A 13785-nucleotide genomic window follows, 5' to 3' on the forward strand; every position below is an offset into this window, starting at 1 on the left:
GATACTTCTTCTACAGGTTAATGGGAATATGGTGGCCCCAGAAGACGAAGTAATTGGCTGATGAAAGCCACATGACTGACACACACACTTCCCAGCATTCCTACATTATCCTGCAGATCTGGTAGATCCTGTATGAATGCCAAAGTGTTTAGATAAAAAAAATGCTTTCAGCTACCCTTGTGTTACCTCCAACTTTTCGCCTTTCTTGGGAGGATGGGGTTCCTGGAAGCAACCTTTAAAGGTTACAAGGGAATTCAGACAGGCTGGAAAATGATGATTAACCACATTTTTTACCCGAGCCCCACCCCACGCCAGTCTTTTGCTCTGGGTTCCTTTGGTGCCTCCTGTCCCCTGAGGCCAGTTGATGGAGGGTCGGGGGAGGCAAACAGCACTGGGCTGCTCTTTGTTTCGTGCCCTGGTCCCATGCTCCTCCGGAAGTGTGCTGGGCTGTGTGGAGCTGTTGTGCTCACTTCCCTTTTCAACATCACATATTTCCTATTAACGACGAGTGGGAAAGGTCAGGGAGGGTCTCTTTAATGGCCTGCTCGAGGGCAAGCAACAGCCTTGCAAAATGGATCCCAGGCTCTCTGATTTCCTTGGATTTCTAGTCTATTCAATAAGCAAAGAAAGAAATCTTAAGAAAAGCAAAGAAATGAAGGTGAATGAAAATGAAAGGTGACTTTCCCATGTGGGCTTGGTTCTGGCAGAATCTTGTTCTGTAAAGTTGAGCATGTCTCTCCCCGTGATTTTGGTGGTAGGAAAGTAGCCTTAACAAGAACCAAGACAGATAAAGGAAGCATTGCATAGGTGCATGGGGTTAAACAGCAGGAACTAACAGGACGCAGTTTATGGCAGACCAGTTGTTTATGTGTATGCAGTTTTGAATAATCCATCACAGAGTGTCTAGGAAATGTTACTGTTACTAACATAACAAAGGCATCAGTACCTTCCATCCCTTGATTCAGCTACAGTGGCTGAGAGGTCTTCTCCACAGGAATTCTGAGATTTTTCAGGGATCAGGACAATGAAAATTTTAAATGTAATAAATTTGCATAACAACCCTTCTCATCCCCCAGGACAGAAAGACCCAATTTTACCTGTGTGCTTTGCGCTTCAAATACAGAAATAACATGCCCATCTGTATTTCAATAAAGAAGCCAACTGGTGTAAATCGATGTTATGAGTTGAAACCAGTGGAGCAATGTCAGGAGTTTTTGCTGTATTTTTTCCTCTTTGTTTTGTGCCTTGCTTTGCTGTGTCTATCACTAAATGTTCCGGAGCTCTCTACCACAAGCCCAGAGTGTGGAAAGTGCTGATCCAAGTTGTTTGCTGTATCTGTGCTCCCAAACAAGCTGTTATTTGGCATTGGTATGTAAATAAGTCAATTCTTTTCATCCTGTAGTTGTTAAATAAATACTATGAACCAAGTCCACAGCACTGAATTTTTGTAGGAGGTCACCGAGATGATTTCACAGAAATATCCTGCGACAGTTTTGCAAAACAGGATGAGTCTCAGCCTGAATTTCATGACTCTGTTTTTTTCCACTTCTATTCCAATGGTTACTGTGTTTTTGCTGTCACAGACAGGCAGCTAATTCACACTGACTCTTGGAGACCAGGAAAATGAAAACTGCACCCACTCTTCATAGTATCTAAGACATTTGTGTTATGAATTACTTGTATTTTGGTAGTAGCTAGAAGTCCTAGCACATGTGAACTACTGTGTATGCACACTAACAATAACTGTGTACTGCTGACTGCAGTATAGAGTACAGATAGCCAAACAGATAGCTGTACATGGCAGCAATATAAACAAGGCAGCTGGTAGCCTAGTCCAGGCTGAAGAACTTGCTGTGGAGTATGCGTAAATTATCCCACACAAACCAATAAATATATCCTATTAATAAAGAATAACTGCCTGTTAATTAAAATACCAATACCAAAACTAAGAGGAAAGAAATAATATAATCTTTATTCCACGGATGACAAACTGAGGCAGAGATTAATCAGTTTGCTCAGGATTCCACAAGAAACCTGTGTCAGAGCCAGGACTGCAGTTACTCACACATCAGCCTGTGCCTCAGCCACAGGTTCTTCCTTGGGCTGAGCACATTTCAGGTTCATGCTATACACTGACATAACTACTCTGACCCAGTAAATGCCATTCTCAATTTACACTTGTTAACAGGACAGGATCAGACTGTGAGTGTAAGGATGCTGCTGGGCAACAAAAATTGAAAGCTCTGATTTTGATCTCACTTAGTGACAACAAGCATTTTTGGAAGGGACTCACACAGCAGTGAGTTTTGCACTTAAATAATATCAACAGTCCTCAGTAGGGGCTTGAGAGGCAAATCTAATAAGTGCTTCTGGATTTGGCTAAGAATGAAAAGAACGTTTTCTTTCCACCGGTTGCTGGCTAGTAAAAGCAAAGGGGTGGAATACATCCAACTTGCAAAACTTGAATACAGTTACTGCTATCTGCAAATGGGTGCCCCTCCCCGCTCATGTGAGCTACACAGGCAAAAGAGAATGACACATGTGCTGTTTCCTTTTCCAGTTGTAAAGGGGTCAGGAGCCAGGCAAGGAGAGCCTGAACAAGAGCCGCATTTTCCTGGGCTCTTCCAGCTGTTCTGTTCAATCCCGCCGTCGGTTCTGAGCAGGGAAGAGAGACTGTCAACACAAATAAGGCATTTTTCAAAGGCGTAAATTATGAGTTACCAAAACAATACGACATCTCAACCACGTGAGTACCCTTATCCCCCCTCCTTACAGTAAGAGTGGATTTACCAGTCTGCCGCTTAAGGAAAAGATTCTCAAATGCATTTCATATGAAAGGGGGAAAAAAATAAGAAAAAGAAAATGAATGCCAGAGACTTATTTGGAAAGAAAAAAAGAAAAAAAAAGTTGTGATGAAACTGTTTTCCTTTTTAATTCTTTGTGTGTGTGCGTGTGCATGTGTGTGAAGAACTGAAACGGGCTCTGCAAACTCTGCCTTGTGATTAGGACGGAGCAAAGTCAATAACGTTTCCATCTAAACCCTGGCTTAGGAAGGTTTCATTTAAATAATTTTCACTCCCCACCCCGCCTTCAGGAATGAAAATAGAGAGCGTTTCAAAAGCTTACTGACGCTTTTCTAAGATATTAATGGTGCTGCCCAACTTCTGTTTAGAGTCTCAAGCTGTCTGTGTGTAATATGAGACGCAAGCCACAAACTGACAGTCTATATTTAAAGTCACAATGCATTTCTGCTCCTGGAAATTTAGAAATGTGGGTTTAAGGACAAGCAAATTAGTTTCTCAGCAAGGGAGGGTACAGGAAGGCAAGTCCTCTTCTGGCGTAACTCTGCATATTTTAGTAAATTTGGAAAGAAATAGTTTGGCCTGAACAGTCAAGTGAGCACGGACGCTTAACTGCAGCATGGTAGCATTCCTTTGGGGATAGTATAAAAAAGAAAGTGGAAGGGAAGGAGATGGATTCTGGTCTGATAAACAGAAAAGTCAATAGAAAAAACTCTAAGTTTTTGGTGCTGCAATAACAGGATGTGACTCTGTATCTTTTTCATGGTTTTGGTATAATCTTTCCTGTTTTAATTCAAGGCAGTAATTTTGTAATATTTTTAATAAACATACTGCCAATATCAGAATTTTTCATTATACCACGGTATCAGCAATGAAAGCAGAAAGTACAGACAGGATTGCTGGGAGGTGCCAGCAATTCCAGATTTGTTGTGAGAATATTTGGTCTGTATGGAGGTTAACAGCAACGATGCTTCCCAAGCTTTGAATGGGGCGGGCTGATCCAGCAGAAATGGCACAGTGAGCAACATCTCTGGAATCCCAGCTAGAAATTTCTATTTACCCATTAGTCCTTTTTGCAAGTTCCAACCAATCCGAAAGATGACATGCTAGCTTTATCTTATATTTTATTCTATTTTATTCAGCAGTTTAGGAGATTATAGCTTGTTAGCTATAGATTCTGTTTTAGATTGTTTTCTATTATTGACAGAAAAGTAATAAGATTAATTCAGGATTCTAAGAATTTGGGTTTGCAAAAGCTTGCGTAAACTACTGACACTTGGTGCTCTCAAAATGTGTGCAAGAAGGTGGTAGTGACTCACTGAGGTGCATTTTGCTCATTGTGTAATATCAACAAGGGTCCAGACCCAACCTTGCATCTCTAGTAACAGGCTTGGCCAGGTGGCAAGTCCAGGACCAGTTCTACAGTCCTGAATCCATATGTATCACTCCTCTGACAGATTCAGCTTGTCAGAGAACCACACAGAAGGCCATAAGGTGGATCTGGATGAGGTGTTAGTTCCTCTTTGGGTGGGTTCTATGCTTATAATGAAAAAAGGCTGATGCGTCAGGTTCTCTGATATTTTTCCAAAATCTAGGCAGGAATTCTCAGCTTGAACCGCTTTAAGAACATACAATTGCAACTAAAAAATAAGTGGTTTGCAGTGTAGCTAGAATAAGAATTCTGACTGAAATAAAGTGACTATCTATTCTTCATTTGTCCTCATAATTTCCCTTACTGATTCAGACAGGATGCTCCTGTGTTTTATTTCAGTCTGTATCTCTTTGTTGCTGTTATTGTTTTTTTCTGTTTTGTTTTGTTTGTTCATTTGTTTTAATGATATGGATCAAATGCAGAGCTAAAGAACAAAATTAATTTACAAGGAAGTCAGTACCGTATTCCTGTATAATGCAAATCTGGTGCATTATTTTTATAATGGTTGAGGTTTTGGGGGGTCAGGTTTGGGGAAAAGGGTCTTATTTATTAAGTTAAATTCCAGTAATTTTTTGCAAGCTACAAGATATCAAAAATTGGTGTATTGACAGACACTGCAGAGCATGGGCAACAGATGTTTGCCAAGAAGGGAGAATGTTCGGGAAAACAAATCTTCTTCATAAATACAGTGAAAATCTTCGAAATGGGTGTGAAAATGCATAAAGCATCAGCAAAACCCTTTGACTATGCTGAACATATTAATTATTTCCTGTGTACTTGCAGGTGAGACCGCAGAGCAGCTGCCTACTGATGTAAACTGAACAGGGTTAAGTTACCTAATTGCTCATGTTCTTTGCTTATCTCCTTGTATACACTTGCAGCTGATAAGGGATTTTTATTCATTCTATAAATACAGTATTATCCTGGCAATCCAGGTGGGAGCAGACTGCTGTTTCAGATTTAAAATGTTCACCTCTGCAAAGACAGCAAATGTATTCTGCCTCGCTGTGGGGGTGCTGTACCACCTAATGTCAGGCAGTTCCCATGCCTGGCTCTGATATCCCATCCTGCTCTGTATACTCGGTGGAGAGGCAGGTGAGCCAGCAGTTCAGTCTGCTGATGTTAGACAGTGTGTAGTGTATTTATTCCATCATTCATGGTTAATGAACATTTGCGTGTGGCTGGAATAAAATGGAATACCTAAGGAAAGAAGTCTGCTAACAAAACCAAAAATGGAGTTGGGGTTTCAATTTCATTGGCTGGGATTCAATACAATATTGTGTTGTGAATATACCTTCAGTTTCTTTTTTCCTCTTTTTATTATTATTATTGTTATTATCATTATTAAAGGGACCTAGTTTCACTGCAGGGATGTGAACTTCCTGATTTTTAAATACATCTTTTTTTTTTTTCTGTTAATATATTTGCTTCTTCCTACCTCTGCTCAGATGCACAGGCAGTAGCTACCTGACGTATTACAAATAGGAGGAATTCCACAAGTTTGGGAATCTTAACTCAGACTGAAGCTTTTGCCCTCTTCCCATTTGACTGCAGTGACCCAGTCTCAAGGCAATGGGGCAGCTCAAATGAGGTGAGGAACTCATGCAAGTAAACGTCACCAGGTCGAAGGTTCAGTCTGAGGAGGCAGTGAGCTATGCAAAGCTATCTTTGGGGGTCAAAGGTGTTCATCCCCTCAGAGGAGGTGATCTGTACCTCTGAGGATTTAATCTGTTCCAGGCATGCTGGGAATGTTTTATCTGGGGCCTCGTATACTCCATATACCAGCTTTCAGAGGAATTAGGGGTTATGAGGAGCAGATCATGGAGGTTGCTGCTCAGGGGGAGCAAACCCTGCATTGCCCTGTCCCGGGTGCAGGAGGTCTTGGTCCCACCATGTGCAGATTCTCCACCTGCCACAATGACAGCTAGAGCATCTCCAAAAAGAGTCCAGTATGTGCGTGCTGTCCTCTCCAGAGAGGTTGAGAGTTTGGCAAAGGTGGCCCTCAACAAAGGTGAAAAAACTTAAAGCTGTGAATGGTGAGCCTGGTTCTGAGAGCAGTCTTGCCCCATAACTCATGATGCGGTACATCTAGGGGCTGTAAACTGGTCCTTTGATAATTCCCGGAGCCATACCAATACCTTCACACAGGGGCTGTGAAATGCCACAAATGATTCCTGTAGCCTTTTAACCATATTATTCACTGCCTTGAAAGTAGATTTGTTTTCATTGTCCTTAATCAACAGAAGTGCTTGTCTGTGAGAGTAAATAATAAAAAAATAAATAAAAGGAGAGACTATTGATAATGAAAATGTTGGTCTTCACTGGTAAACTTGTGAGCATTTATAAATGAGGAAATCTGTAGATTATAATAACTTCTCATTTTTAGCACAGAAGGCTCAAAATATGTCCCACAAGCATTTATGTAAATTGAATACCTCTGCTTACATATTTGTCTCCCACCACTGTGCATATGAATTGGAAAATTTGGCTTTATACCCTAGGGCTTCTGCTTGACACTCTCACTGCCTGAGATGTGTGTGAAAGTTTGTAAATTGGAAGTCTGAGAATTCACCTGAAATTTCAGTAATTAACAGCAGAACTGCTGGCAAATTGCCAAGCTGGGGGCAGAGGACAGGTGTCCATTGAAATAGGAACTGGCTTTTTTAAAATATGGATTTTTCAGCATTTCTGAGCACTGCTACTCCCTCCCACCCCCCTGCCCCCACCCCCACCCCCCCCCAAAAAAAAAGGAAAAAAAAAAAAAAGAAAAAGAAAAGAGAGAGAGAGAGTGAAAGAAAAATAAAAAGAAAAAAGATTTACATAGTAGAAGGTGTTAAAGATTCAGTTATGCCTGCGTATGTGGTTAAGCCTATTAGTAACACAGAATTGCACAGCGTCTGCATCTCATTGCCAATACTGCTGCACCTTTCTTTCTAGGCTCTTGTGTAATATACCCCATATCTATCACTGTTCCAATGACTGAGTCCAATCAGCAAAGCCTTTTGTGAAACAGGCTTTTTGGACTGCATTCTCTAATGAAAGTCTGTTTGTGTGTCTGCTCTGCAGAGTGCCTGTCTCTATTGTTGGGGAGGGATTAGTATTCCTATAGCACAGAGAAATTCAAGAGGGATCTGATTGTTCTAGGTGCTGTACAAACACCCTTTCCTCAAAAGGCTGGTAGCCTACACGCAGCAGAAAGTTTATAGGTTGGAGAAAAATGACTGCTTTCCATTCCATGGGCAGCTTTTGGCTATGGAAAGTCACGTATAGCAGCCACGAGGTAGGAACAAGAATAGATTCCAGTATATCCACTAGGGCAAGAGCTCTTTGATTCCTACTCTCTATAATTCTATAATTTTTTAATACATGCAATGCATGCTTGGGGAAAAAAAAAAAAAAAGACACCACCACTGTAGCTTAAAAGTCATTTATTAGCTGGCTTCCTTGTTTCTCACAGAAACATCAGAAAAACTTTTAAGCACAGTGTTTGCCACTATTAGGATCTTTGCTTTGTGGTGGTGTTTTTTTCTTCTGTGGTGTTTTGTTTTTTTTTCTTCACATCTGAGTTGTGATAAGAAATGCATGAAAAACTCAGAGAGAACTCAATGCTGTAGTGACAAGAATACTTGAACACAATAGCTGGGTAGGTATTTGGGCAGCACACAGACCATGTTTTACTTACTTCAGACTTAATTTTCTAAGTCAAATGAATTAGACAGTTACCACAGTTCATGAGAAATCCACCTGCTGCTAAGTATTCTAAAAAATACTTGGCAAATGGAGTGGCACTTGGAGCAATCAGGCTTGGTTTGCTAGCAGTTTATGGACACAAACAGAGAAAAGGACCGTCTGCTCTGGATAATTTATTTGTAACCCATAATTCAACTACATGAAGCAACAATCATGCAACATAATAATAAGCATGCAGCTCATAATTTGTAGCTGAAATAAAATCCATGTTCCTCAATTTCTCCAAAAGTTATCATGATCTAATTCACACCAGATTCCTCTCTCTCCAATGTTTGCATAGAAATCCAATGTGCTGTCTGTGCTCTGTTGCTCTCTTATTGCAGATGTACCTTGCACATGTAGTTTCACCAGTGAGACATCTGGCTAAGTGATTTTCCTCTTAATTAATCTTCTCATCTGCAAAGGAGACCAGTTTCTCATATCTGCTTCTCTTCTGACATATGTTTCACCACAGGGTTCTTCCTGATGAAGCAGAAAACTTCACTGAAAATCTCAATGGGTTAAACTTGTTCTGCTGCATTTAAGTTTTAATGTGATTTTTTTCCCTTCCCTTTCCCTCTCTTTTTCATCTTAGAAAGAAATTTCAGTTATTTCATGAGGGTCTACCTCTTTCTTCTTCAGATAAGCCCTGAAATGGAGTTAAGCTTTTTATCAGTAAGTTGCAGGGGGGCTTTTGAACACACCCTGTGACAGCTCCATGTTATTGTGAGTGATAAATGCCTATTTTACTGGGGACTGCATGTTTAAAATGTCTAATTTGATGAGGTGGTCCACGTTACAAAGAGCACATGTGACAAGGTTATAGCATAGCAGAACCAAATATTAAGTCTTTACATATGTGTAGTGTTTAGATTTGGAAAGAGACATTATTTTAGCAACAGCAAACCTGTGAAGTGGATTAGAATTCTTTATGTACACATAATATGCATTGTGCATGTATATTTATTATATAGTTTATATCTGTATGTATACTTACATACACAGGTATGTATAGACACCTCTTTTCTGTATTTATACGCCTTTTCACTAGTCAGACTTCTGGTTATAGAGAGTTTTATTTCCCTGACTGCATCTCTGTTCACAGACCAACACCCACAAGCTCATCTTTCCTTTTTTATACGATAGATACCTTCAGAAGTAGCAGAAAAATGACCAGATTTTTGAAGGCTTAGCAGAGGCATAAACTCAACAACAAGAAGGAAAGCAAGAAAGAGATTTAGGCTATATATAAGAAGTTGGAAAATATTACAAAATATCCTTTTCATATGATATAGTAAAACATCAGTGAAGCATCCGTATTCAACCTTTCTTGCAGACACAAGATTCAGCTGTCTCTCTGCTGACTGTATATACAGCCACAACCAGTCAGTTCACAAAGGTATAGAAAATGGAATCACTCTGTATTTGGACTTAAAGCAGCACAGCGTTTGCCTGAATCCATCTTGGATGCTATTGCAGGACCTGTGTCTCCATAATCAAAGATTCAGGGGAAAGTGATGATAATGATTTAAGAAATGAGAAGGAAGATTCTTTGTGCTGGAAGAATTGCCTAGTTGCATCTCCAGGAAAATTTTCCAGGGGAAAAAAAAAAAAAAAAAAGGTTTTTAGCATATTCATGGTGAAATAAAACTAATTCTTTACAGAATAGCTACCTTTCTTTGGAAACAGAATCAAAAATCAATTCAATTGAATTCTGTAATTCTGTGGCAACCTCAAATTGTGAAAAATAAATTTATACTGGAATAGCTTTCACAGAATTGTTACTGCAGATTAACTTGATGCCTCTGCATAAGCAAGTTTCTCTCTATGCAAGAATAAGCTTATTTTCTGGAAAAAAAAAATCATGTTAACCTGTAAACAAGGTCCTTCTCATCTGTTGTTTGGATATTTCAAAAATTTCAGTCACTTAATAGGGGATGAAAAAGCAGCTGCTGATTACCAGCTTTAGCTAAACCAAATAATCCTTAGGTAATGCAAATAGTTCAGAAATCACTTAACCAGAGTGATTAAAAGGTTACATGTACATGAGCAGAGAGAAAAAAATATTTGTAGTGGATTGTGAAGTTAGCATAAAAATGTTGTCATCCAAGAATTCAGGAAACTTGTGCAACTTTTCCAAATTTCTGAAGTAACTAAAATGGTGCTCTGTATTTTTATATTTTATTTCTATCTTTTGAGATCTACATGAGTATATTGTTGAATTTGATTTTAAATGTTTTCTTCATACATATTAGGGCTAGAAATTTACCAGTTTATTATGAAATTGCATTTTCAGTAGATAATGTTATTTCTTGAGACTTTAAGGAAGCCCTTTAATAACCAGATCTCATGAGCTAGCACAGGTTGTTCTTCTAATTATATGATGGTTCATTCAAGTGTCATGAATGCAGTCCCTCTCCTGTCCAACACAGGCAGCAGAAAATTAAATTCTTGAAGTACCTTGATGTAAAGATGCTCTCAGAGTGGACTAGTTTCTGAATATTACCTTTCTCTTACACCTGCCCTCTCAGGTTGTCTAGTTCAGATATCCTCTGCGCCTCCTAGTACTTCATGCCTATCCCTTTCTCAGCCCACTAGTAAGTGCTCATATCTCAGCAAAGGACAGTCATGGAGGTCTCAGTTGTTAAACACCATTTCCTCACTTCTGTCAAGGACATTCCACTGTCCTGGCAGTGGGAAGGAAGAATAGCACAGGCAAGGAAGACATAAATCTTTTCTTGTCAGTGGGCTGAGGCCTTGTTTCCTTTGGGAGTTGCCCTGTCTTCCTTCTCCATCTCTCTTCTCCATTGGTTTCTCTTTGCTCTCATCTCCACAGCTTGCTATGAAACAACACCTCCCCCTCTCCAGATCTTTCCTGTCATGACATAGGCATTTTCATTTACAACCTGGGGTATGTTTTTTACATCCTGGATCCCACGATTAGGAGAGTTTATTATTGTCTGTCTCCCTTGAATTTCCATAATTACGTCAGCGGACTTTGATTTTTTGAGTCTCTGATGCACACAAATCCATTTTTCCCCTTACTGAACTCATTTGGATCTATTTTTATTTTAAAGAAGCCTTTACAACCAGTTCCTAATGTCAATTAAGCCGTTGGTGGAAACAGGGGGATATACACAGGATTAGTCTGCATCTCTACAGAAAACCCTGCATGAGGCATTGAGCAGAGCAGACCAGGAAACAAAACTGCCGTTCACAGCCATGCTTCCATTCCAGCTTCCCCTTTGCTTTGGAAAAAGGAGAACCCATGGTTTTCTTGTTCTTTTTCAAAACCTTTTCAAAAGTTTCAAAAACTTTTTTGAAACTCATTATGCTCTGCATACCTGGCCACTTTTCCTCTTACTCATCCCATTCCTTTGCCAGTCATGGAAACAAGTGGCTTCTCTAAAGAGTAGCAAAATGGCTTATGCTAACACCTGCATGGCCAAGAAGAATAGCAGAAGGTCAACGAGAAAAAGGGTGCTTTGTTGACTCTTCCTGTGCAGGCTGTGACCACCTAATCAAAAGGGACAAATTCTCATGAAACCTTCTTGATTGCCTTTGATGCCCTTTTCCAGCTCCCAGTGAGAGGTGGCTTCTCCTCCATGCTTAGAGCTCAAGCAGTGGTTAGCGTCTGGGCCCTGGATTATTCCTAAAAAAAGGAAAAATCACCTTCTATAACACATTTCCTAGAGCTGGATGGATCTAATGCCTTCAGACACCACTCCCATACCATTCACTTGCCCATCTAGGAGAATTTGAAGTAAGCTTAAGCCCAAGTCATTTCCAAAAGGCAGTCATACATGGTGATTTCATGTAGTGAGAGATGGGAAAGACAGATTTGTAAAGCCCTCAGAAAGAAGCTGGTTTGCTCATAGCCTGGGCTAGCCAAGTCTTTCCTTGTTTCCAGCTCTCCAATCAACGTCTCCTTCCTAGTCATATTAACAGCAAGCTTTTACCATCTTTCCCTTCACATCCTTCCTACTCCTTCTTGATAAAAACAATCTTCTCTCCTGCATAGCTCCCCTGCATAATCTCTTTTTATTTTGCTTTGTTTAGTCTGTAAATTCCTCAGAACTGAAATCACCTCTTCTTCCATTTCCTTTCTAAACAAAAATCACCATAAAATTGTTTGCCACTTTTGTGCTCACAATGAGGAGAGCTGAACACATCTGTCTTCCCAAGTTACCTCATCATGTATCTCCTTCTGGACAGAAATGCCAGGAGACCTCCTGAAACATAAAGATAAAACACAAAAAAACAACCTTAGGTATGACATCAACTTGCAAAGCATATCGAGTTGGAAGAACTCTAGGATTTTCTCCTTGAAAATAATTTTCCGCTAAATATATTCATTTATATTCTCTGAGATAGTCTCTAGACTGTGGAGATCAAAGCAAACTGGAAATCCTGCAGAGTTTTTAAGTGCGTTCAAGGTGGAGTGTTTCAAAGCCTTGTGCCTGAACATTCAAACACCATGGTAGAAATGAAGTAGCAGGTGGTAACACATGTAAACACGATTGTTCTAATCTTCGTACTTTTCAACTTGTCAAAGCCTAAGTTTGCGACACATTATGTGACAAAGAGCAAAAATAAGGGATGATGCATGCACACACACACACATAGGGGAGCATAAAATCCAAGGACACCAGCCAGCTTTGGATTTTCTGTTTCAGCCACATTTGTGATCTTGTAAGTTATTTACAGCAATAAGGATATGGATCTACCAAACTTATGCAGAACCTTGCAAATCTTTGCACAGAGGGAGTGTTGCTTGGGAGACTGGAATACAACACTGTAGCTGTCTACTACCTTACTTTTTTTGAAAGTAAGTTTTGCCAAGTTAAAAAGTATTAAATGCCATCCATTACAGGCTAGTGGCAATTTGTAAATGTCTGTGTATTGTGAACAGAGATAACCAGTCTCTAATGTTTCTCACTTAGCAACTGAATCATTGTAGAAATATTTCGGGTGGTTTCAGAGAGTCAAAGTGAGGTAAAATGAGACTATTTTTCTTTTTATTACCCATAAAGAAATGTAAAAATAATAACAAGAGATGTCCACCAGATCTGTCCTCTCTCTTACCATAACTTGTGGTTTATGTTCTCTGATCAGTTCATGCTGCAAATACACAGCTTCATCACCTGAAGTCCTGGCATGTAAACAAATATTTGACAATTTCTGCTTCCTTCGGGTTTGTACAGATGTTCTCAGGAAACACCTTACTCACTGTAAGTCAGCATTGCTTTGCTGAAGTCAATGGCATTGAGATAATGGTGCCCTGGAATTTGAGATTGCTCATATTGATTTCGTTGGAGCTTGGATGAGAATTTACTGATTTAAGATCTTCACTTTTTAGTAGTACTATGCTTCAAATGTCTTAATTTAGTTCCGAGCAGCCTCATCTACAATCACCACAGATTTCAATGAAAGCAAAATGATTTATCAGTGGTAACTAGAGCTCTGTGTGAAGACAAGGAGTAGCAAATAGAGATAAACCTATTTTGTATGCTCCAAAAGAAGAATACTTCCTGCTGATTCAAGTTTCTTGCACATTAAGAAAATATGTATATGGCCCCTGAGTTCATTCTCCATGGGGATTAATGATCCAAAAGGGACTCCTTGTACCACAGAGGAGTAAATCACCCCTCCCACTTTTGGCTGGCAGGATGTGACCGGGGAGATAAATGCTTTTGCATTTCTCTGACCTTTGCTATTGCTTCTTGGTAAAAGATTTCCCTTTCTGGAATTCACTAAAATTTGTTAATCTAAGACAAAACTCTTCCTCCTCTCACATTCTGTGCGAGATGCTTAATTTCTTCA

At 39.7% G+C, this 13785-nt stretch overlaps 1 protein-coding gene across 4 annotated transcripts in view; it reads left to right on the forward strand.

Annotated features, from left to right (window-relative positions):
- Positions 1-2522: 2522 nt before the first annotated feature.
- The window catches only part of GYPC (glycophorin C (Gerbich blood group)), a 71665-nt gene continuing 60402 nt past the window's right edge, over positions 2523-13785 (forward strand). For 2 of the 4 annotated variants that reach the window (XR_007708511.1, XM_035571533.2), the window contains exon 1: positions 2525-2746. Coding sequence is in view for 1 of the 4 variants with exons in the window: in XM_035571533.2 (XP_035427426.1) it covers positions 2713-2746 (34 nt within the window). In the remaining 3 variants the exon portion in view is untranslated. Of the gene's footprint in view, positions 2747-13785 lie in introns of all 4 variants that reach the window. The other 2 variants (XR_007708513.1, XR_007708512.1) reach the window with 2 other exon arrangements.

The sequence above is a fragment of the Cygnus atratus genome, chromosome 6 (assembly GCF_013377495.2).
Source record: "Cygnus atratus isolate AKBS03 ecotype Queensland, Australia chromosome 6, CAtr_DNAZoo_HiC_assembly, whole genome shotgun sequence".
Classification (NCBI taxonomy): domain Eukaryota; kingdom Metazoa; phylum Chordata; class Aves; order Anseriformes; family Anatidae; genus Cygnus; species Cygnus atratus.